Raw genomic sequence first — 24,601 nt, 5'->3', positions numbered from 1 at the left:
CTGTGTGGGTCCAAGTCTGTGTGGGCCGTGGGGTGGGAGGAGGACCCCCTGCCTAAGCCTGGTCTCCACAGAACTGGCCCACTGCACCCTTCCCCCACCTGGGATGACCCACCCCGGTTCCAGAGCACTTTGTGTGAGGTACTACCTTAACCGGATGGCACCTGATGCCTTGCTGAGTATTTAGATGCCAGTTTGTTCCAGTCCTTCAGAAAACAGCAAGCTTATATTACTCATTCCCCATTTTACCACTTGGGGAATGAGGATCAGAAATGCAGTGTTAGGGTGCATCTGGGGGGCTCAGTCAGTTAAGATTTGATTGGATCTCGGCCATGGTCTTGGTCTTTCCTCCAGTCCTGATCTCGGCTCCGGTCTTCATCTTTCCTTGGGTCTTGATCTCTCATCTAGTCTTGATCTCTCCTTAGGTCTTGATCTCAGCTCTGGTCTGATCTCAGGGTCATGAGTCCAAGCCCCGCTATTTAAAAAAGAAAAAAAGAGAAATGATACTCCAGAAATGCAGTGTGCACTTACGCAATGGTGGGCATCCACAAAGCATGATCTCCTGAGGCAGGATTTGAGCTTGTGTTGGCTGATTCTAGGAGCCTGCAACCCCCACTCTGTCAAGACTGAAGGGGAAATAGGTCCTGGCTCTCCTGGAGCTCAGGTGAGATGCTGTGGCCCCCCCCCCAGCCCCCTTTTGGGCACCCCTCACACCCGGGATGCAGTTGTGACCAGCTGCCCTTCTGTGAGCTGGCTGAGGGTGGCCCCCTGGGAAGATGCCATGGCTGTTCCAGGCCTGTCACTGATTTACTGGGCAGAAGTTTGCACCAGGCCTTCCTGCTCAACCTCTTTCCTCCCATGTCAGATGAGGGGTGGGACTGAGGTCTGGGAGATGCTCTCCAGTGTGCTTCCTCCTGCCAAGAGGGAGTGCTTGACTGAGCCTGGCTGCTTCATGAAGTCATATTTTCACTCTTAGAGATTTCTGGCTGTGATAGGAACTCTGCTCAGCCTGGCAAAGGCACGAGGGATTTAGTTCATTGGCTGCTCCTGTCCCCTCACTCTGTGAGCTGGTCCAGCCATCTCCAGGTGTATCCCTCTTGCTGGCGCTGCCTCATCTGACCCACACCCGCGAGGCTGACTCTGGTGGGCCCAGCCTAGGTCACAAGCCCATCTCAGAACCTGTGCCCAGGGGGATCCCTGGGTGGCGCAGCGGTTTGGTGCCTGCCTTTGGCCCAGGGCACGATCCTGGAGATCTGGGATCGAATCCCACATCAGGCTCCTGGTGCATGGAGCCTGCTTCTCCCTCTGCCTATGTCTCTGCCTTTCTCTCTCTCTCTCTCTCTCTCTCTCTCTCTCTCTGTGACTATCATAAATAAATAAAAAATTTAAAAAAAGAACCTGTGCCCAAGGGGATAGAGCAGAGCTCTTGGCCACACTGGGTCATGTGCTCCGTGGAGGAGTGAGTGCCCTCCTCTCTGGCCTCACTCTGGTCCTAGCAGCCACTCCCCATCTAACCTGTGGACTGAAACCAGATTTCCCTGAGAGAAGTAGAACCTGGTGGCATGTGAATCAGAAGGGGGAGGCATCTCAGTCTCTCTTGATTGGTTTAAAGCTTGAGTCTAAACCAATCAAGGTTATTTGATTTCCCAGTCTAGTGATTGGTTTAGCCATAGTCTTGCGATATGCTTCTGACCATGTGGTGAGAGGGGTGCCTGAGTGGCTCAGTCAAGTGTCTGCCTTCTGCTCAGGTCATGGTGCCGGGGTCCTGGGATGGGCTCCCTGCTCAGTGGGGAGCCTGCTTCTCCCTCTCCCCCTCCCCACCCCACCCCCACTTGTGTTCTGTCTTCTCTCTCAAATAACTAAAAAAAAAAAAAAAAGACACCTGGAGAGGTCTGTTGGGAGAGATTCTGGGAAGGTTTGCCTCATTTTTAAAGGCCGTGAATGGAGGAGGGAAGCATTCTTCTGGGCTTTGGATGTGGAAGCTGCATTGCAGCCATTCTGTGATCCTAAGGCTGACCCAATATACTTCACTTCATGACTGCTTCAGGTGGCAGAGCATGGGAAGAACTTGGGGCTGTTTCCTCAAACTTTAAAAAATAACTTTTTTTTAAGATCTTATTTTTAAGGAATCTCTACACTTTCCAAAGTGGGACTCAAACTCACAAATCCAAGGTCAAGATTCCCATGCTCTACCAACTGAGCCAGCCAGGTGCCCCTTCCCCAACTTTTAATTCAGAAAAGTTTAAAACTGGCAGAAAACGTTCAAGAGCAGCACAATAAACACCCCTATGTCCTTCACCTGGATTCCCAGTTAATGTTTTGGGAAGCTGATGACACCAATCTGTAAAATGAAACAACTCCGTCCCACTCTACTCCCTGGTTTTCAATAGTTTCCTGGTTTTGTCTCCCCTGTCCCCCCGCCCCCTGATTCCACTCTTGGTGACCAGAGGCCTTAGAGGGACTTTCTTTTGACTTGACATCATTTTTTCCTATGGAGGTGGCTTTGAGGCTGGTGGCTACAGCTCAGACTCCTTGAAATCTGAGCTTTCTCTGGCACTAAGGCCCACCCAGCACTCTCTTGATTTCATTTTAGCTATTACAGATAACCATAACCAGGGGAGGGTATCTGTGGCCTTATGTATCCAGTAAAGTAAGTCCCCAGGAGCTGGAGCCATCTCTAAATAACATCACTGCTACCATTAGTTAACTGAGTACAGCACAGCCGCCACGTGGTGACGTGGTCACCCGAGCATCAAAGGTTCCTCTTCTCTGCCCTTTCCTTTCTCTTCCCAAACCACATGTTTCCATGAGCCTGGGCAGTTCCAGCAAATCCCACTTCTCTGACACCAACTAAAAGGGAAAACTTGTTTCCTCAGCCCACAGAACACTTCTGACACCAAATGTGTGGGTTTTCTGCACCAAGCAAGTCTGTAGCTTTATGCAGACACCAACTGAGTGTCCTATAACTCAAATCTGGCATTACCTAGAGTTAGTGCAGGCCCCACAGGGTTAAGGGCTCAGCCCCACAAGACTCCCTGCCCACCCCCCTTCAGATGCCACTCGCAAGTCCCAGGTGTCACCACCTGTGCTTCTGACCAACTGGCTATAAATTGGAGGTTCCCAAAGCCCCCTTCTCAGACTCCATCATTTCCTGTAACAGCTCACAAAACTCAGGGAAACATTTATATTTACTGGTTTTTTATATAATAAATGAAATGAAGGATAGAGATGAACAGCTGAATGAAGAAATGCATAGAGCAAGGTCCAGAAGGGTCCCAAGTCAGGAGCTTCTGTCCCCATGGAGTTAGGGTGTGTCACCCTCCCAGCGTGTACATGTGTTCACCAACCCAGAAACTCCATACCCTATACGTTTAGGGTTTTTTTTTTTTTTTTTGAGACTTCATCACATAGACATGATCAATCATAACTCAATCTTCGGCCCATTCCCTCATTGGAGAATGAGGGGTAGGGCTGAAAGTTCAAGCTTCTAACCAGCGCTTGATCTTTCTGGTGACCAGCCCCCACCCAGAAGCTATCCAGGGGCTCACCCATAACCCAGGAACTTCCAAGGGATTTAGGATATCTTGTGTCAGGTTGAGTCAAAGACCAAATATTAGGGGATCCCTGAGTGGCTCAGTGGTTTGGCGCCTGCCTTCAGCCCAGGGCATGATCCTGGAGTCCTGAGATTGAGTCCCACGTCAGGCCCCCTGCATGGAGCCTGCTTCTCTCTCAGCCTCTGTCTCTGCCTCTCCCTCTCTCTCTCTCTCACTCTCTTTCTGTGTCTCTCATGAATAAATGAATAAAATCTTAAAAAAAAAAAAAGACCAAATATTAGGACAAAAGATGCTAGGAACAGGGGGCAGAGGCCAGGTATACATTTCTTATCTCACACTCTCCAACTGTTAGTTTAGAAAAGTTTCAAACCACAGAAAAGCTGCAGGAATGGCGTAATGAACACCCATATGCCATGCACCTGGATTCCCAGTCGTCCAATTTGCTTATTCACCCTTTATAAATATTTGCATTTTGTCACTGACTCATTCGAGAGTACTTTGCAGATGTCAAGACCGTTCACTCGAAATCCTTTAGCTCGTCTCTCCTAGGAGTAAGGACTAATCATGGATTATGACCACGTGGAAGAACAAGGACTGTCTCCATGGCCATACTCCACAATCATACAAGAACCCAGCCCTTTGATGATTTAATTGAGCCACTGAATTAATGGCCATGGAAACCTCCTCGTTCCAGACTTGTTATGTGAAAGTTTCCCTTAATTTTTTTTCAATTTTTTATTAATGATAGTCACAGAGAGAGAGAGAGGCAGAGACATAGGCAGAGGGAGAAGCAGGCTCCATGCACCGGGATCCTGATGTGGGATTCGATCCCGGGTCTCCAGGATCGCGCCCTGGGCCAAAGGCAGACGCCAAACCGCTGCGCCACCCAGGGATCCCCAAGTTTCCCTTAATTTTAAAGCAGTTTGTGGGCAGCCCAGGTGGCTCAGCAGTGTAGTGCTGCCTTCTGCCCAGGGCATGATACTGGAGTCCCGGGATCGAGTCCCATGTCGGGCTCCTTGCATAGAGCCTGTTTCTCCCTCTGCCTATGTCTCTACTTCTCTCTCATGAATAAATAAATAAAATCTTTACAAAGTAAATAAAGCAAAAAATAAATAAATAAAGCAGTTTGCTTTGAGTTTTCTGTTACCATCAAAACCTCTCCTGATAAGTATAAAAAAAAAAATTTAAAAAAAAACCTCTCCTGATATAGGCCCAGGCACCTTATAGAAAACATTCAAATGCACCCATTTCCCGGAAGTCCCACATTAAATATATGGGGGCTTTTTTGCTATACATTTTCAGAGTATTTTTATGCACTTGTTTTATTTTTTATTTTTTTTCAAGTAGGGCCCATGCCCCATGAGGAACCCAACTTGGGGCTTGAACTCACGACCTGAGATCAAGACCTGAGCTGAGATCAGGAGTCTGATGCTTAACGGGCTGAGCCACCCAGCAGCCCCTGTATGTTTGTTTGAGACATCATGTGGCTCTGGGGCTCTAAGGTAGGAGTGACTAACTTCTTGGAAGACTTGGACACCCTTTTGAAATAAGAGAATGCAACCCTAGAAAATTGTTTTCAAATGTTTCCACTTTTATGACTACCAGGCTTTAAACCTGAGTAGAGTAGTAAATGCTGATTAATTTCAGCTTTGCAGTTCTGGCATTTTGGAGCCAATATATTTTTTGCTTCAGACCTCAAATACTTTATAAGCTCTTAAAAAGCTCTCAGCTTCTAGAAGGGAAACTGAGTGGAGGAAAATACAGAGGAAGACAAGCCATGAAAGAGGGTTGGGGGATGGAGTGACTGGGTGATGAGCACTAAGGAGGGCACTTGAGGGGATGAGCACTGGGTGTTATACTGTATGTTGGCAAATTGAATTAAAAAAAGTCCAAAAAAACAAAAAACGGGATTCCTGGGTGGCTCAGCGGTTTAGCACCCCACTTCAGCTCAGGGCATGATCCTGGAGTCCCATGATCGAGTCCCATGTCGGGCTCCCTGCACGGGGCCTGCTTCTCCCTCTGCCTCTCTCTGTGTCTCTCATGAATAAATAAATAAAATCTTTAAAAAAATTATTTAAAAAGTAATTCTATGTCATTTACAAGAAACACACACACACACACACACACACACACACACACACATTAGGGCAGCCCAGGTAGCTCAGTGGGGGCAGCCCAGGTGGCTCAGCAGTTTGGTGCCACCTTCAGCCCAGGGCGGAGTTCCAAAACCGAGTCCCGAATCGAACTTCCTGCGAGGAGCCTGCTTCTCCCTCTGCCTGTGTCTCTGCCTCTCTCTCTCTGTGTCTTTCATGAATAAATAAATAAATAAAATCTTAAAATTTAAAAAAAAAAAAAAACCACACACATTACAAAAATTAAAAGACTTGCACCTGAGCCCTAATGGGCTAATGAATGGCAGGGTCTGGAGGTCACCCAGACCTTATATGAGAGAAGGGGTAGCTCCCCAAAGGTGAGTGATGCCTGTAATCAGAAGACGGACAGACACCAGGTAGGAAGTCCATGTGTTTGGGGACGTGGCTGTCCGCACAGATGGAACAGCACAGCAAAGGCAGGGAGGTAAAAACAGATGTGCAAGGTAAGTGGGGGTTGGCAGAGTGCCTGAGGTTGAGGGGGGCATTCCCCCCACCCCAGTCCTTTCTACCCTTCATGGAGTGGGAGGAAAAGATTGGTTTTTCTGAGGTCCAGGTATCCCAGGACCATGGTATTCTTTCCTTGGCTCAGCAGATAGAAGGCTCGCCAGCCCTTGCTCCCTGTGTGACCTTGGCCAAGGGCCAGCCCCTTGGGTAGTTTTTTTTTGTTGTTGTTTTGTTTTTTAATTTTTATTTATTTATGATAGTCACACAGAGAGAGAGAGGCAGAGACACAGGCAGAGGGAGAAGCAGGCTCCATGCCGGGAGCCCGACGTGGGATTCGATCCCGGGTCTCCAGGATCACGCCCTGGGCCAAAGGCAGGCGCCAAACCGTTGCGCCACCCAGGGATCCCGCTTTGGGTAGTTTCTGCATCACTAGATGAGGGAGCAGGTCCGTTGCAGAATTTCTGGGGTCCTTTGCTGCTCTGACATGTAGGACACTTGGAGCTGGCCCTGATCACTCCCCACTGTCCCCAGCTGGGCCAGCCAGCTTGGCTGAGGGATGTGGATAGTGTTTCAGGGGGCTCAGCAGCCTTCCCAGCCACTGCCAGCTGGAGGAGGCACAGCCTTCCCGTGGGCAGGACAGGGCAGGAGCGGGCAGGCTGGGAAGGGCCTGGATCCCCTCTCCAGAGGTGCTGAGCTCATTTCTTACCACAGCAGCCAATGTCCAGCCTGTAGGATGGAGGAGTTCCAGGGAGCCTGCTGCCTCTGCTGCAGGGCAATGATGGAGGAGGAGAGTCTCAGGGTGGGGCTGGGGAGGCCTGGCCTTCGGGGTGTGCATGAGAGAACCGATGCTGAGAGCACCCCCCCCCAACCCCCCCCGCCCATCCATCACTTCTGGAATCCTCCAACCGTAAGTGAATGGTAATATTCCAGGCCTGGGAACAGGTTCAGAGAGGTCAAGGACCTTGGCCACAGTTACAGCCAGGCAGACCCCAAATTCAGACTTGCCTCCCCTCCGGATTCTAACATCAGGTTCCTTTCAGTGCCCAGAGCAGCTTCTCTGCCGTGCCAGGGGAAGTGTAGATGGAATGAGATAATGTGTGAAAGCAAAGGCTGCGGGCACAGGGCCTCCATGAGGCCAGGGGAAGTGTAGATGGAATGAGATAATGTGTGAAAGCAAAGGCTGCGGGCACAGGGCCTGACTGATAAGTGGCCTAGGAGGCCCTGAGGACTGAAAGGGGGTGGGGTACACATAGGGCACCTTGTCCCTGCCGCCACCCCGGACACCCACAGTCCCTGTTCCAGTGGACGCTGGAAGCTGGAGAAACCCCCTGCCCCAGCGCAGGCAGGAGGGGCCTGGTGGGGATGAGGTAGGTAGGGGTGAGAGGAAGACCCCCCACCCCCGGGGCAGCGTGGACCCCAGGAAGGTAAGCTCAACCTAGGAAATGACACAAGAGGGAAGCCCAAACCTTCTGAGGTTGGGGAAAAAATAGTCATCTATTTAGTACAACAGACGTGAATTCCACCCTGTACTAGCCTAGGGGAGCAGGCCTTCAGCTCCCCATCGGGAGACCTACTTGGAGATGGCATGGCAGGGCTGATGGAATCCAACTCCCTGGACTCCCAAAGGGGCCTCTCTGGAGGCCTGTTCACCACTCAGGCCACCTCCCTACCAGCCCTCAGGGGGCCAGACCCTGGAGAATAAAGCAGCCCCTGGTCAACAGCATACACGTCCTGATGCTGGGCCTGTCTTCCAGGCCGGGGGAAGCAGGAAGGAGCAGCTCTCCAGGCCCCGAGAGCCCGACTGCTGGGCTGGGACGGCCAGCCGGACCCACATGATGCCAGCAGGCAAAGGACCATGCCTAAAGCACCCATGCTCCTCGGGCAGGACTCCTCAAATGCCCCCACTCCTGGACCAGGCAGAGGGTGTTGGTGGTGCTTGGAGGGGAGGCACAAAGGAAAGGCAGTGGGATGGCTCCACCCACCCCTCCTAGGTTGAGGTTTAGGGGAGGCCCTAGAGGAAAAAATGAAGCAGCTGCGGTTGGTTTCTGAGGTTTGGTCTTAGAGGAAGGGATGAGGGGCTCAGAGATGGGGCAGCCCAGCCTCCTGGAGGCTTGGTCTTGGAGGAAGGGATGAGGGGCTCAGAGATGGGGCAGCCCAGCCTCCTGGAGGAAGGCCCAGGCACTCCTGGCCACTCCTCCTGTGCCAGGGTGGGCTCCAGTCATCTGGAAGAAGGTGGGGTGGGGGGCCGTGGAGGACCTGGCCTCCAGATGTGAGTCACTCCTAGTCCAGTCTTCCTCCCCCTTCAGTGCCGACAATTTCAGAAAGGAGACGATAGCGTGGAGGAGGTGCTGGTGACGACTCTCCTAGTACGTGCCCCACCTTGGCCGGTGCTCCCCACACCCCCTCTCCTCCTACTTCCTTTGTATGAAGTGAGCACCCCTCTAACCCACCCTCAACTCTTGCTACAGTGATCTTCCCTGCAGTCCGTATCTGTCCTCAATACTCACCTTCCCTATAACCTTCTATGGCTCCCGCCCCTTAATGAGGCCCTTCCTGATCCAGATACTGTTGGCTTTCCAGTCTCATGCCCCATCTTTCTCCAACATACCTGAAACTCTAGCCATGCCCAGATGTTCACTGTTACCCAGACCTGTGCTTTCTCACATCTGAGCCTTTGCTCATGCTGGAGTGCCAGGCCCTCCTTCTTCACGCATTCTGCAAGACCTACCTACTGGGACACCTGGATGGCTCAGTCGGTTGAGCATCTGACTCCAGCTCCAGTCATAATCCCAGGGTCCTGGGATCAAGCCCCATGTCTGGCTCACTGCTCAGCAGGGAATCTGCTTCACCCTCTCCCTCTGCCCCTCCCCAGACTCATCCTCTCTCTCAAATAAATAAGATCTTAAGAAAAAAAGTCCACATTCTGGACAGTCTCCATAGCACCACGGTGCTTGTTCATGACTTCCCTTAGAACCTGGATCGTGCTAATTAGTCAGGTCCTGGCCCAGCAGTGGGCTACTGAGAGCAGGGACTCGATGGGGGTCCCTCTCTGAATCCTCACAGGTTAGCTCAGGACAGGCACATAGTAGATGCTCAGTAAAATATTTGCTAACCAGCAGGAAAAGGAAAGGCTGTCCATAGTCTTGGAGAGAGACATGTTTAGAGAGTGGAAAGGAGGGGGACACCGAGTGGGGCCCCCAACCCCCACTGGGCCCCGCTCAGGCCTGACTTGATCAGGCCAGAGGCTTTCAGGCAGGAGCTCTGGGAGGATCCCCAGCAGGCCCCTCAGCAGGCCTGAGGCATGGGGCCTGAGCCTGAGGCCTGAGCCCCATTGGCAGCCTCAGGCCTGGCACCTGGCCCAGTCTTTCTTTAGGTCTAGTGAGGAGTGAGCAGCAGCGACAATCCCTGCTTCCGGGGGAGGCCCGGGTGGGGCCAGGGCCTTGTGGTTAATGCTCCTGGGCGCTCCGCAGAGGCCTGCAGCTCAGGCCACGCCCTGGCCCCTGCAGGGAGCAGCCTGCCAACCCCAGTTCTAATCCCCTGAAGGTCCCTGTGTCCCCTCAGCCCTCAGTCATCTTCTCTGGGTACCCCTGAGCTCGGCCTGCTGGCCCCAGGCCCCTTTCCCGCCAATTCTTGTGCCTAACTCATCCTCAAACTATTTTCCACTGGCTCCCCCCAGGCCCTGCCACAGCATAATTTTTTGGTGGGGGGTGGGGAGGGATGAAGGAGAATGGGAGGTGGAGCCTGGCCCCGGGCGGGGGGCAGGGTTAAAGAAGGGGCTTTGCTCCTCTGATTGGTCACCTCTGCTCCAGAGCCGCTTCACCAACCCGTTGACCCCGCCCCCAGAGGGCCCCCAGCCCTGTGCTGACTTACAATTGGTTGGGCTTCCGGGGGGGGCGGGACCCAGCGGAGTCAGGTCCCGTTAAAAGGGTGGGAGCGGCCCGGAGGCCCACCTCTCGCGAAGAGTCTTGAGACAGCTGGTGCTCCAGCCCGCGGGAACATCCTCCGGTCCTCAATCATGGCTTGTGTGAGTGTGGGGACCCCGCCACGAAGCCCAGGGATGGCGTGGGGACAGACAGCCAGGGGCAGAGTGGGGGCAGATGAGGATCTGGGTTCCAGTTCCCGGGGCGTGGCTTCGAACAAGTCCTTCTTTCTGGGCCTCAGTGGCCGCGTCTGTAAAATGGGAGTGGGCGCCGTGGCCTCCCAAGGTCGTCTCTGGCTCAGGATTATCTGAATTCCTCCAGGATCTAACAGCAGTTTTTTCTGTCAAAGTTTGACGTTTTGCAGCCCTCTGATAAGCGGGAGTGACAAGGGTGTGGCCGACTGGCGGGGTGGGGAAGCACTCTGATGACTCTCAGGCCGCTTTCCTCCCCCCACCCCGCTTCACCCCGGAGAGCCTCCCGTCCCCTCCCCCCTGCAGCTGTCCCCAGTCACTGGGCCAGGGCCGAGTCATCTCTGCTCTAGAGAGGTCTGAAAAGTCGCCAGGATCTGAGACAGGCCGCCTGGGAGGGCGCTTGCCTGGGTTAGTGGGCGGAGGGTGGTTCCGTCCAGCGAGCTAGGTGGGGGCTGGGTACTCCCCTCCCCCACGCGCACATTCCCCCTGCGGGGAGATGCTGTGAGTGCTAAGGAGGAGAGGAGGCAAGAATCTTCCGCAGGCCCCGAGGGAAACGGTTCAAGTTTCTGGCAGAAGGAACCACTCACACCAGTTTTGCTCTGCGCTCAATCATGCTCTTGCCCAGCCAGCCAGGCTGCTGACTCGGGCCCTTGGCCGCCCACTCACTGTCCCTTCCGTGCCCCTTGGGGTCTCCTCCCCAGCCCCTGCGCCCCTCTGCACAGCCCCCCGCCCCTTCCTCTCCAGCAGAAGGGCAGACCCTCCCATGCACCTTCCTTTGCCACCTAAGTCGCAGTGTCAATCTGCTTCTTTCCATCTATCAAATGAAGGGATAGAGCATAACTTCCCACCTCCCACCTCCCAGACCCCTCTGAATCCAAAATCCCCGAGCTGAATCGCAGAAACTTGCAGATCTTGGCTTCTACAACCTCAGCGGTGTTACAGATGGGAAATGGACCCGGTTGGGAGCAGCGACTTGCCCAGGACCACCCAGAGGGAATCTAGAACTTGGGCCGGGTTCCCCTGGCTTCTAGCGGGCGGGGTCAGATGGTCCGGGGCGGGGACGACCCCCGGCCCCACCCACCCCACCCCACCCCCGCCACCGCGTCCCCTAACCCGGCTGGCTGCGGTCCCGTCTCTGCAGGGTCTGGTCGCCAGCAATCTGAGTCTCAAACCTGGGCAGTGCCTCAGAGTGCAATGCGAGGTGGTCCCCGAAGCCAAGAGGTGAGGGGGTGAAGGTGGGGAGGCGGCGGGCGGCAGGGGCGCGGGGTTGCGAGCCCCGGGGTCCGATCCGCGTCGGGCAGGGGCGTGGCTGGCCAGGCCCCGCCTCCCCTCCGGCGGCGAGGGGGTTAAGGCCATGGCGTCTTGGGGTGAGTCACTTCCTCTGCGGGGTCTGGACGCCCCCATTAGAGTCGCCCCCATCCCTCCCTGCTGGAGCCTCCTAAACTAAACCAGCTGCGGCCTCCTCATCTACCTTGGCTGGCCCTGCCCCCACTGTAGGCGGGAGCCCAGGCCGCGGGGGGGCCGGGAGAGGGAATGGGGGGCACCCGGCTGCCGGCCCTCGGCCCTCGGAGGTCCCTGGAACCTGGGTCCTGCGCTCTTCACTCACTCAGCCTTTCATCCCTTCTGGGCCTTCTTCACTCATCATTCACTCAGCAGGCTGCCTAGGTCCTCAGCAGCCATGGTGACCTTGGACCAGTCAAGCCACCGCCCTGAGCTTCATTCAGTCTGTTATCACTTCACCGAGGGGGGAGGTGGTTGTGTGGAGGAAGTGAGATGCTGGATCTCTCAGTGACCATGATGATGACCAGCTGACATTAGAAAGAGCCGCACACTTCATGTGCACTATCCTTATCATGCTTACCAAACCTTCCGAGGTACGAGGTACGTACTGCTCTGCTCTCCACTCAGCAAATGTATGATTGTCTTTTATTTTTTTTAAGATTTTATTTATTTATTCATGAGAGACACACAGAGAGAAGCAGAGACATAGGCATTGGGAGAAGCAGGCTCCCTGCAGGGAGCCCAATGCAGGACTCCATCCCAGGACCCCAGAATCACGCGCCCTGAGCCCAAGGCAGACGCTCAACTGCTGAGCCACCCAGGTGTCCTGGATGCTCTTTTTGATGATGACGATGATCATGGTGTTTACTGAGCACGTACCGTGTGTCATCATGCTGGGCACTAGGAGTACAGAGATATACGAGGACCCTAGCCCTCCCAAAGGTCACCTTGTAGGGGAGTCTCCATCCTTGCCCAAAGGGACACCAACTAATGTCTGCAAGAGTCTTGGCTGTCAGCACAGCAAGACCCTTAGAGATCACTCTCATGCAGCCCCCACTGTGCAGATGAGGAGACTGAGGCCCAGAGAAGGGCGGGGACTTGCTTGAGGTCACACAGCAAGGAGGCAGCTAGGCCAGAACTAGAGCTCCGGTCTGGTCTCTTACCTCCGCACTGAGTCCCCCAGCTGGCAAGGTCATGGTGCACTCTGGGTGGCCCCGGCTGGGTGGTCTCGGGGGGCTGCAGCTGGCTGAGGAGGCCTCAGTACCCCCTGCTCCTCTCCAGCTTCGTGCTGAACCTGGGCAAAGACGGGGACAACCTGTGCCTGCACTTCAACCCTCGCTTTGAAGCCCATGGCGACGTCAACACCATTGTGTGTAACAGCAAGGATGGCGGGGCCTGGGGCGAGGAGCTTCGAGAGTCCGCCTTCCCCTTCCAGCCCGGGACTGTCACAGAGGTGGGCTGGGACACAGGATGCTGGGGTGCTGGGCTGGGGCGGAGCTGGGTTATTAGTGGCTAGAGTCCTAGGTGCCCCCTCCCCACCCTCCCTCCGTTCCCCTCCCTGTCCTCTCCCTCCCTTCCCCTGCTGTCTCCAGGCCAGGGAGGCCAGTGAGCACCAGCCCTCTCCCCACAGGGCCCGCTCTGTGAGTGCAGAGCGTAGGCTCCTGCTTCAGGGTCTGAGCTACTTGCTGTCCTTGCCCCCTAGGTGTGCATCTCCTTCGACCAGGCTGACTTGACCATCAAGCTGCCAGATGGATACACCTTCAAGTTCCCCAACCGCCTCAACCTGGAGGCCATCAGCTACCTGGCAGCTGATGGTGACATGAAGATCAAGTGCCTGGCTTTTGACTAAAGGCGCCGGCCCGTGGCCCCTAATAAAGGCAGCTGCCTCTGCTCCCCCTCTCCCTGCCTCCTGTGTGTGTCTGGGTTGGGGCAGTGGAAGAGGAGGTTGCCACCAACTCCCCTAGGCTCCGTCTTCCTTCACTTCCATTTGCTTCCTCAGTGCACGCCTCCTAAGGGCCAGGGACATCTTCCCCTGACTCCCCAGGGCCCAACAGGGAGCTCAGTACATGGGAGGGGACTGGTGATTGATAAACCCGGTCAAAGCCCTCAATCAGCTCCCAACCTGGGGAGCCCCAGCATACAGCAGGTGCTCAAAACATGACGAGTCAATGAAACCAGGGGGAAAGAGGCCAGGAGGGACCAATTCACGCCCCATATCCAGCAGCACAGAGGGAGTGCAGCGAAGAATCTCTGCGGCTCCGCTCCTTTACTCTCATGAGCCAGAAAGAAATCTGGTTCAGTGTGGGGTCACGAGCTGTGTGACCTGTTAACTGACCTCTTGAGCCTTGCTTTATGCACCTAGATACAAGGGGAGGTGGTGATAGCACGTTGTATATCAGGGTTGTCATGAAGATCACGTGAGATGTGAGAAGCAGGACAAGTTCAATGCCTGGCAGGTGGCAAATGCTCGGTGGGTGGTGGCTTCTGTCTGGGCTGAACTACCACGGGAGATGTCCTCACCCCAGTCCGCACAGGGAGGAAAACAGTCCTGCACGATGACTCGACTCCCTGGTCTGTACCAGGCCCTGCTGAGTCTGTGGGGCAGCCCAGCTTGGGGGCTCCAGGCCATGTACCCCAGTGCTGGAGCCTAAAGGCCACCAGGACACTGGGCTGGAAACTGCTGGTTCTGTGGCCCTGAACAGGACCCTCATCCCAGGAGAGATGGGCTCAAGCAATGGTCTTGGCACAACTGCTGGCTCGTTTCTTTTTCCTTTTTCCCCTTGTTTATTTATTTATTTACAATAACTACATCCAACTTGGGGCTCAAACTCATGACCCCGAGATCCTGCTGGCCCGGTTCTGTATAGGAGGGTCTGGGGTGTTGAGGGGGCCACGCCAGCCCCACCACAGGGAACCGACTGGAGGTAGGCAGCCTCCAGGCTCCCAGAGGCCGGGTGCACACAGCTTCTTTCCTGCAGAGCAGAGGAGTTCAGGAAACTCCGTGGGACTGAGATGAGGTCTCCACGCGCCTCTCCTCTCTCGGCTTCCAAAGAGCACGCGTATCCCGAGACCCAGCAGGCTCTACCTCAGACGGCCGTGTTTAACCCAGCCCACCACACTCACTAGTCCTAAGTGATGGGGCCTGAGCTGATGGCTGGGCGACCCTGCAGACTGACCATTCCTCAGCACCTTTTCCTTTCTGCTCCCTGCTGCAGGGACCCCACCTCCCTGGGAAACAGCCCCTAGAACTGAGCCAATGTTCAGGATGACTTAGCATCAGAACCTCCATAGGCTTCGCCAAAACTGAGGGCACTGTCTCTTGAGGTGTGGTGATGGTGGTGGGAAGACCGGCCAATTTCATTCTCTAGGAGAAGCAGCACTAGTTGTGGGACCCAGCCAGGGTGGTGGTGCTTTTCCACCCTCACACTTAGTTTTCTCATCTGTAAAATGGGAGTCATTATTTGCACCTGGGCCTTTGGGGTCCCCTGGGGAGTACATGTCTATAAGAGGGCTCAGGAGGTGGGGTGTCTGTTAAGTGTCTGCCTTTGGCTCAGGTCATGATCCCAGGGTCCTGGGATTGAGTCCTGAATCCGGGTCCTTGCTTCTCCCTCTCCCTCTGCCTGCAGCTCCCCCTGCTTGTGCTCTCTCTCTCTCTGTGTCAAATAAATAGATAAAATCTTAAAAAAAAAAAAAAAAAAAAAGAGGGCCCAGGAGGATAGAGTGTACATGCTGGGCCTGCCATGAGCCACACCCAATCTCCGGGCTCTCCTAGGGTACCCAAGTGGCCCCGCAAGAGAAACAGCTTTGAAGTCCGGCTGTGGCGGGCCGCCCCCTGCTGGAAATCGGAGGAAGTGTCTCTGGGACGGTCTTTCTCTGGTCCTCAGTGTTCAGCCCCACGGATTCTCCCTACACCTGCTGAAGGCCGCAGTACATGGGGGTGGGAGGGACGACTAGCCGGCAAAGGAAAGCCTTGGGGCAGACAGGGAATGAGACCCCCGGGTCTGCAGGAAGGAAACTGGGCTCGGTGTTCAAACCTCAGCTCCATCACTGTGTGCCCCGGGACCAGTTACTAGTCCTCTCTGAACCTCAATTCCCTCATCATCAAATTGCATGAACACTTGTATCTACCCTGGGCAGTTGTTGCGAGGATTAGCTGAGATAATGTAGAGAAATGCCTGGTGCCTGACACACAGGAGGTGCTCAATAAACCTAAAAATGATTTCAAGGAGAAACCAATCCAAAGAGGCAGGTGGGTTATTATTTTCTTTTAACTTTTTTCAAGATGTATTGATTTATTTTAGAGAATGCAAGTGCGGGGAGGGGCAGAGGGAGAGAAGCAAATCCTCTGCTGAGCAGGGAGCCTGACCCAGGGTCTCATGATCTCATGACCCTGACATCATGACCCATGAAACCATGACCTGAGCCAAAACCCAGAGTCAGACGCTTGGTGATCAACCCACCCCAGCGTCCCCAAAGAGTGGTGGGTGTTTTAGACCATGAACTGCAGTGAAGTTTCAGAGTCTGGGTGGGGTCCCGGTCCCTCGTCTCCTCACCTGGGGCAAGGGGACCTGCAACCCTCTGGGAAGTGTGGAGCAACAGCACCTGCCTGAGGTGACAGGCTTCACTCTCTGCATTGGGGGCTTTTGCACATGAGGCCTCCCTGAGCCCCAACCCTGTGGGCAGGCAGGCAGTGGGGGCTGGGTGGGCTGCAAGGGTCAACCACCCAGTACCCCCCAACACAAGGTCCTGCAGGTGCGGCTTTTCCTTTACTCAGTCCCTGTCTCTGTGCCAGACTGGAAGTTCAGAGAGGGTGGCAGTCAGGGAATGGCTCCCACTTACTAACTGGCTGACTTTGGTCAAGGCACTTCCCCTGTCTGAGCCTCTGTTTCCTCACCTGTATAATAGGGATGAAAGTGGGCAGCCTGGGTGGCTCAGTAGTTTAGGGCCGCCTTCAGCCCAGGGCGTGATCCTGGAGACCTGGGACCGAGTCCCATGTCAGGTTCCCTGGATGGAGCCTGCTTCTCCCTCTGCCTGTGTCTCTGCCTCTCTCTCTCTCTCTCTCTCTCTCTCTCTCTCTCTATATATATATATATATATATATATATCATGAATAAGTAAATAAAAATCTTTTAAAAAATAGGGATGAAAGTAGCACCAACCAGGACACCTGGTTGACTCCGTGAAGCATGACACTCTTGATCTCAGGGTTGCAAGTTCGAGCCTCTTGTTGGGTGTAGAGATTACTTAAAAAAATAAAATCTTCATTTTTTAAAAGATTTTTAAAAATTTATTTATTTATTTATTTATTTATTTATTTATTTATTTATTTATTTATGATAGTCACACAGAGAGAGAGAGAGAGAGGCAAAGACACAGGCAGAGGGAGAAGCAGGCTCCATGCACCGGGAGTCTGACATGGGATTCGATCCCGGGTCTCCAGGATCGTGCCCTGGGCCAAAGGCAGGTGCCAAACCGCTGCGCCACCCAGGGATCCCCATTTTTAAAAATATTTTATTTATTGATCCATGAGACACACACACAGAGGCAGAGACAGAAGCAGGCTCCATGCAGGGAGCCCGACGTGGGACTTGATCCTGGGTCTCCAGGATCACACGCTGGGTTGAAGACGGCGCTAAACTGCTGAGCCACCTGGGGTGCCCTAAAATCTTCAGTTTTATTTTATTTTATTTTATTTTATTTTATTTTTTATTTATGATAGGCACACACAGAGAGAGAGAGAGGCAGAGACACAGGCAGAGGGAGAAGCAGGCTCCATGCACCGGGAGCCCAACGTGGGATTCGATCCCGGGTCTCCAGGATCACGCCCTGGGCCAAAGGCAGGCGCTAAACCGCTGCGCCACCCAGGGATCCCAAATCTTCAGTTTTAAAAAGATGTTATTTGTTCATGAGAAGCACAGAGAGAGAGAGGCAGAGACATGGGCAGAGGGAGAAGCAGGCTCCCTGTAGGGAACCCAGTGTGGGACTCGAACCCAGGACTCCAGGATCATGCCTGAGCCCAAGGCAGACACTCAACCATTGAGCCACCCAGGTGCCCCCTGTCTCACTCCTTCCTAAGCTCACAAAGTCTGCATCTTGCCCTCCAGGGCGGGGGGCATGCTGGCTACTGGGAGTGATTCCTCCAGCCAGTGGCCTAGGGAGCTGGGCCATGAGGCCACAGACTCAGGTTCAAGTCCCAGCTTGGACACAGAACAGCCCTGTAAATCTGGACAAATATCTTCCATTCTCTGAGCAAACAGGTCCCTTCTCAGGGTGCCTGGCACACAGTAGGCACTGGATACACAGGTGCACACTTGCTCTCTGGGCTCCAGTCACTTGTCCAATGAGAAGTGGGGAGCGGGTCTTAAGGGCATATTACTGTTCTGATAATCCCCACTCTCAGCCAGTTTTGGGGTCACCTCCTCTGGGAAGCCCTCTGCAGTGGGGGAGCCAACAGTGAGCTCCGCAGCCCCCCCTCCCCCCCCCGTGCCTCTCACTACAGAGGTACCATCCCCTGCACTGTAATGATCGCCAACCTCGCCACTCGGGCCGTCCTTTAAAAGCAAGGGCAGCAGCTTGTGTGCAGCACCCAGCAGGTGTGACTTAAGAACGGGGGATTCAGGCGTGTGATCCCAGTTACCAAAAGTCCCCGTCAGGCAGTGTTTTACTGAATGCACGCCCTCGTCTTCAGTGGAGTATATGTTATTTTTTTTCTAAAGATTTTATTTATTTATTCATGAGAGACACAGAGAGAGACAGAGACACAGGCAGAGGGAGAAGCAGGCTCCGCACTGGGAGCCGGATGCAGGACTTGATCCCAGGACCCCAGGATCACGCCCTGAGCTAAAGGCAGATGCTCAACCGCAGAGCCACCCAGGCGTCCCGAGAATGTGTTATTATTACACCCCAATGCCACACCTGGGGAAACTGAGGCAGACAGGGGAGATGACTTGTGTAGCAAGCACGTGTGTGGCAGGTATTACTTACATGAAGTGTTACGTAACTCACGTTTCCTCCTCCTCCTCATGGTTCTCAAAGTATGGTCCGTGGACCAGCAGTATCAGCACACGCGCGCGCACACACACACACACACACACCCCCAGAACGAGTCAGAATCGCAGATTATGGGGCTCACTCCAGACCCGCTGAATCAGAAACTCTAGGGCGAGGCCAGGAGATCTGGGTTTCCGCAAGCCGTGCAGGGGATTCCGAAGAACGTCAAAGTTTGAAAACCACTTCCAGGGGATCCCTGGGTGGCTCGGTGGTTCGGCGCCTGCCTTTGGCCCAGGGCGTGGTCCCGGGGTCCCGGGGTCCTGGGATCGAGCCCCACGTCGGGCTCCCTGCATGGAGCCTGCTTCTCCCTCTGCCTGTGTCTCTGCCTCTCTCTCTCTCTCATGAATAAATAAATAAAATCTTAAAAAAAAAAAACACTGCTTCGCAATCATAAAGTCACTATAATCATTCCCATTTTACAAATGGGTAACTGCGGCAAAGCGAGGGCAGTTGGTCCGGAACCACAGCCGTAACGTCCTGAGCTCCGGGACTCGCTTTCACCGCCGCTAGCCTAGGAATGGGCCGGGGTTAGGAATCATGGGGCTGGGGAGGCGGGCTCCGCGGCCCCTTTAAAAGGCGGGGCCTGAGGAGCGGAACTGCGCAGCGGGAGTGCGAGGCGCCCCCGGGAACCTAAAAACCGCTACACCCGGAAGTGTCTTAGGCGTGCGGGAGCCGCGCCGCCGGAGGCCGCGCCGCCATGGGCCGCAACAAGAAGAAGAAGCGAGATGGCGACGACCGGCGGCCGCGGCTCGTCCTCAGCTTCGACGAAGAGAAGCGGCGGTGAGTGCGGAGGCTGGAGCGGATCTGCCTCGGGCTGCCGTCCGGGGCCGGGGCCAGAACCCGGGCCGAGCGGCTGCGCTCACGCAGAGGTCCCTTCCGGTCCCGCCCTCTCGGCGCGGCCCGCGGCTCCCCCCGACGCCCCCCGCGGGATGGACGCGCCCGCAGCCCCCCCCGGCCTGGGGGGTGGAATCGCCCGCCCCGCCCCCCTTCCCCGGCTCTGCGCCCCGAGTCCCGCAGTGCGCGCGGCGGGGGGTGGGGGTGGGGGTGGGCGGCAGGGGGTGGGGGTGGGGGTGGGGGTGGGCGGCGGTGGCTAGGGGACCCCCAGGCCTCTGCGTCAAGTCCGTCGGAGGTTCCCCGCCCCGCCCAGAGCGCCACTTTGCCGTGTGGTAGTGGGTCGGCGAAAAGCCTAGTGCTGCTCCCCGGACCCCCCAACATTTGGGAATGGTGCGGCCAGCTCCCGAGAGAAGGAGCCAAGATCACATAGAGGAGGGGAGGGCAGGTGCCGTCCAGGGGCCCTGCAGATGGGTCCAGGGGCAGGTGTCCTGGGGAAATGGGGTGAACTCCAGTGGAAAGTGTGTGGGTGTCTCCGTGAGGGTGGCCTGAAAAGCTCTGCTGGAAGTGGCTTAATTCACTAGGTCATGGGATTTGGCAATGTAGGAGGGGCCCCCACCTGTCCTAGGCTCGTAGGCCCACCTGCCTGGCCCTGTTGAAGCTGAGCCCTGGAGGGATGGGGGTGGAAGGAGCCTCTCGCTCTTCTTCCTGACCTTACACTCCCTATGACCTTTGGCAAGTAGTCTAGCTTCTCTCTGCCTCAGTGTCCCTGTCTGTAAAATGGGCATTGGTACCGACCACACAAGCTGTTGTGAGGAATAGGTGAGTTAACACGTGTGCATTTTTAGAGTGGGTACAGTATTAGTGGTTTTTCTCTTCCTGGGGTGAACCTTTCTTTCCTGTGTGTCCTCCTGACTCTCCCTCGACTCTTTCCTGTAGGGAGTACCTGACTGGCTTCCATAAGCGCAAGGTGGAACGGAAGAAGGCAGCCATTGAGGAGATCAAGCATCGGCTCAAGTTGGAGCAGAAGAAGCTCCGGGAGGAGGTACAGAGGGGAAGGCTGGGGGGGAAGGGGGCTAGGGAGAGAGAGAAAGTGTGTGTGTGCATGTGTGTATCTATATCTATATATCTATATCTGATTCCCAAGGGATTCACATCCTTGGGTGACCTTAACAGGGGCATCTGCAGAAATGAGGGGAGGTGTGGGCAGGCCCGGGGAGCAGTGTGTACATGCTGCATGTGGGCTCGGGTCTGGGGAAGGTGTAGAATGGAATCTCCTGGTGTTTCACTATGAGCTCCTGCCTGGGGTTGGCTGGAGAGGCCATCCTCACTGTGTTTCCTTCCCTTTTGGTTTCAGCGCCATCAGGAATACTTGAAGATGCTGGCAGAGAGAGAGGAGGCTCTGGGTAAGTCACATCTTTGCCCTGAGCTGAAGAAAAGCCAACAGACCTAGACTTATTTATCCCTTGGTGGATGGAAGGGGAGGGGTGTGGGGGCTGCACAGAAGCTAATTTCCTAGTTCCAGGGGTCTTGGTGGTGACGTGGGCCATCGGCCAGGGCTGGTGTTCAGGACCCTCTATAAATGTGGGTGGATCAGAGACAGGAAAGACCAACCTCTTGGTAAAGTGATCCTGAGCAGAAAGCCCAGTTTCTGAAGCCTGGAGGGACTGGGGGTAGAGGGGAATGGGTAGTAGCAGCTGCTGGGGTCACACCAGGTCTGTCCTAAATGAGAACCAGATGGTCTGAAGTCTCCCCAGAGTATCGGAAGGAGTTGAATCACTTACATTTGTCTGCAGACCAGGCTCTGGAGCTGGTGACTTCCTGGACACTCTCCCAGAGTAGAGGGGGCCATTGTACTCCAGGGCTGGGCAGGGGGTTAGAGTCTGGTTACTTGTGCTCTGAGGCTGAGACCTGGTTCTGTGCCCACCTTGCACAGAGGAGGCAGATGAACTGGAGAGGCTGGTGACAGCAAAGACAGAGTCAGTGCAGTATGACCACCCCAATCACACAGTCACCGTGACCACCATCAGTGACCTGGACCTCTCAGGTGCCCGGCTGCTTGGACTGCCTCCACCTGAGGTGAGTGTAACTTCCAGCCCTAGGGAAGATGGGCCCCAGTGCAGCCCTAGGTGCATACTGGCTTGTTGGGGATGCTGAGTGCTGGTCCCTGTTGGGCAGATTCCAGTGCGAGGGGCTCTTTCCCTCCTGGGCATTCTTCAGGGCCTGCACAAAATCCGTGGGGCTTGGAGAAGCCGGTTCTGTGACTCAGTGACTGTGGGAACATGGGCAAGTGTCTGCCTTGCCAACTTTCCTTTTGCCAATAAGTTGAGGGAGAGGGAGGTAATTGATGATAGCACCTGTTTCTTGGGATTGCTGTGAGTATAAAAGCGGTTAATCCAAGTGACGCACCTCAGATACCAGTTTGTGGTGATCACACCACTGCATGGTAGCAGCAACGACACAGCCCATTCATGTGCACTGACCGTTTTCAAGCTGTGAGTGGGGAGGTACTCACAGATTGTAACCAGTATTTTAAAAAGATTAAAAAAAAAAAAAGGATCCCCTTTTAAAAGCACTCAGTGGGCCCTGACTCATGACCCACTGAGCCGTCAAGAAAGGGCAGAGGAAAAACACTGCTTTTGGATGAAGCAGCAGCATGTTGTGTTGTTTTGCTTCAATCGGTGATATGACAGGGTGTTCCACCTTGGTGGGGTACAAGGGGGGAGAGAGGTTCGAGGTGACGGGGGCAATGTCACATGGACAGAGCTGCCTAATAAACTCTGAAAAATTAAATAAAAATATTAAAAACAAAAAGTTAAGGAAAGAAATAGAATGTCTTTGAAAATATCAAAAATACCAAAAAGGCTCACAGGTAAGTACCATTTCACAAAATGTTTCAAAGCTGTGTTTGTCTGGGTTGGATGCGCTTAAATGCATAATTTAAATATGCCTGTACATACAGCGTCACAAGGTGAAGCACATTTCCTGTCACGGGTGAAAGCGTCCTTAAGCCCTGAGCCACTGCTTTATCATGTCCTTCCTGACCTCATACTCCTTTCTCTTTTGTGCTTATTCTTCTGTAAATCCTCCACGGCCTCAGCTTGCAGTGGACGTGCAGACACTCACAACTGAAAGAAGATGGGGACAAGGCTTTGAGACACAGCTTTTCCCTGTGTGATTCCCGCTTCGAAGTTGTACCCAGCTTGTCCCCCGGTGGCCTTCTCCGAGCCCTGAGCCAATCCTCAAGGCAGCAGGCCACACCCCCACTTGACAGAGCCATGACTGCTGGTGTCAGGCCTCCCAATCTACCACACTGTGTGACAGTCCTTGTCCTGTGTTTCTTTAGCAAGGGGCTGGACACAGGTCCGAGGAAGAGGCGTCCTCCATGGAGAAGCTGACCAGAGCCTTACCCAGGAAGTCCAGAGATCCCCTCCTGTCCCAGCGGTGAGCCCTGGCGTGTCCCTCTCTCTGGCACTTCTCCCTCCCGGCTGACTGTGGTGATGAGCCCCGTGGAGCCACCTCTCACTGGCTGGTGGCATGGAGCAGGTGTGGGGCCTGGTGCAGTGACTCTGCCTACCAAGTGTCCCTCCTCACTGTCCTTACTCCCTTTTCCTGAGAATGGCCAGCCCTGGGTGCCCAGAGTACCTGGGGTCAGGGCTTTTTTATGAGCTGAGGAACTGGCAGGCCCTCTAGGGTCAGAGCAAGCTGTCTTTGGCATGGATTTGGTACTCCCTAGCATTCGAGGCCTGTCCTGACTTCCTCCGGGAGCCAGGCACTCACCCCCAAACCCAATCTTCCACTCATGTTCTGCTTTCCAGAGTAAATGAAGCCCCGGCCTGACCAGCCTTCCATCCCCCTACAGGATCTCTGCTCTCACAGCATCACTGCACGCACATAGTCGCAAGAAGACCAAGAGGAAACATCCCCGACGGGCCCAAGACTCCACCAAGAAGCCCCCGAGTGCCACTCGTACGAGCAAGACCCAGCGCCGCCGGCTGACAGGCAAAGCCCGGCACAGTGGAGAGTGAGCCCTGAGAACCAGCCATGCCCCAGCCTGGGCCCTAAGGTCCTGTCCTGTCTCAGCCGGGCTGTCCCCATAACCCAGTACCGAGGTGGTGACTCTATGGCCCAGGATTGGGATGCTAGCACCTCTCTGGTCCAGAGCTTGGGCTCTGGAAGGGGCAGACAGGTGAGAGCTGGCTCCCCCCAGGAGGAGCCTTTAGAGCCAAATCTGGGGCATCTACCTAAATGTCTGCCCCACCGAGCCATCATCAGATTTGTGAAACTGAGTGGTCTGTTTGTCCCTGACCCTGCTGCCATGTGCCAAGGACAGGCTTCTGAGACAGTAGAAACTATTAGGGAAATGGGTCCATCCTCACTCTCCAGCAGTGGGTATGAAAGTGTTAGGTCTGGGCCCCCTTTCCCAGGTTACAGATCAACATGACCTGTTGGGTACACTGGTAGGAACCAGAGTCATCTCACTACTCAAGAGCAGGCTGGGATCCCTGGGTGGCGCAGCGGTTTAGCGCCTGCCTTTGGCCCAGGGCGTGATCCTGGAGGCGCGGAATCGAATTCCACGTTGGGCTCCTGGTGCATGGAGCCTGCTTCTCCCTCTGCCTAGGTCTCTGCCTCTCCCTCTCTCTCTCTCTCTCTCTCTCTCTCTCTGTGTGACTATCATAAAAAAAAAAAAAAAAAAAAAGAGCAGACTGCTGGGGCAGGTGGGTGAGCAGTGCCAGGCTCTGCTCTTTACTGGCTGAGACTTTGGGTCTGTCCCTTCTTGGCCTCATTGGTCTTCTCAGCTGAAATTGAAGTGGTGGAAGCAGATGAGTTCCAGAGCATTCCCTACCCCCCGAACTTGGGCCTCTTCCCTAGGCTTCTAGTAGCTCCTGGAAAGAGACTAAAAAAGGAGTGATCAACCCTTTTTAAAGAAAATGTAGGGAGATCCCTGGGTGGCTCAGTGGTTTAGTGCCACCTTCGGCCCAGGGCGTGATCCCGGAGACCCAGGATCAAGTCCCGCGTTGGGCTCCCTGCATGGAGCCGGTTTCTCCCTCTGCCTGTGTCTCTGCCTCTCTCTCTCTCATGAATAAATACATAAAATCAAAAAAAAAAAAAAAGAAAGAAAAAAAATGTATCTCGACTCACCTGAAGAGTATGACCCTTTCCAAGCAGACTCTGCAAGA

General features: G+C 54.7%; 2 protein-coding genes, 1 long non-coding RNA gene and 1 other non-coding gene across 4 annotated transcripts; 3 read left to right on the top strand and 1 right to left on the bottom strand.

Annotated features, from left to right (window-relative positions):
• Positions 1-191: 191 nt before the first annotated feature.
• Positions 192-10,159, bottom strand: LOC125755919 (uncharacterized). The gene is made up of 2 exons (XR_007413474.1): positions 10,019-10,159; positions 192-472 (listed from the first exon to the last, which is right to left on the bottom strand). It is a non-coding gene; the product is annotated as an uncharacterized LOC125755919 (long non-coding RNA).
• On the top strand, positions 10,039-13,439 carry LGALS1 (galectin 1). Its single transcript, XM_025460573.3, has 4 exons — positions 10,039-10,172; positions 11,401-11,480; positions 12,822-12,993; positions 13,243-13,439. Exons 1-4 carry the CDS (start codon positions 10,164-10,166, stop codon positions 13,387-13,389), a joined length of 408 nt encoding a protein of 135 aa, XP_025316358.1. The 5' UTR covers positions 10,039-10,163; the 3' UTR covers positions 13,390-13,439.
• Positions 13,440-19,213: 5,774 nt separating this feature from the next.
• On the top strand, positions 19,214-24,087 carry NOL12 (nucleolar protein 12). Its single transcript, XM_025460547.3, has 6 exons — positions 19,214-19,370; positions 20,361-20,466; positions 20,779-20,827; positions 21,358-21,500; positions 22,768-22,865; positions 23,284-24,087. The coding sequence occupies exons 1-6, from the start codon at positions 19,288-19,290 to the stop codon at positions 23,447-23,449; spliced, it is 645 nt and encodes a 214-aa protein (XP_025316332.1). The 5' UTR covers positions 19,214-19,287; the 3' UTR covers positions 23,450-24,087.
• LOC112675848 (small nucleolar RNA SNORA21) lies at positions 21,982-22,116 on the top strand. The gene has a single exon (XR_003146114.1). It is a non-coding gene; the product is annotated as a small nucleolar RNA SNORA21 (small nucleolar RNA).
• Positions 24,088-24,601: the final 514 nt, after the last annotated feature.

The sequence above is a fragment of the Canis lupus genome, chromosome 10 (genome assembly GCF_003254725.2).
Source record: "Canis lupus dingo isolate Sandy chromosome 10, ASM325472v2, whole genome shotgun sequence".
In the NCBI taxonomy this organism is placed as follows: Eukaryota; Metazoa; Chordata; class Mammalia; order Carnivora; family Canidae; genus Canis; species Canis lupus.
The sequence above is the reverse complement of the archived record's forward strand: the minus strand, read 5'-3'. Positions and strand labels throughout refer to the sequence as shown.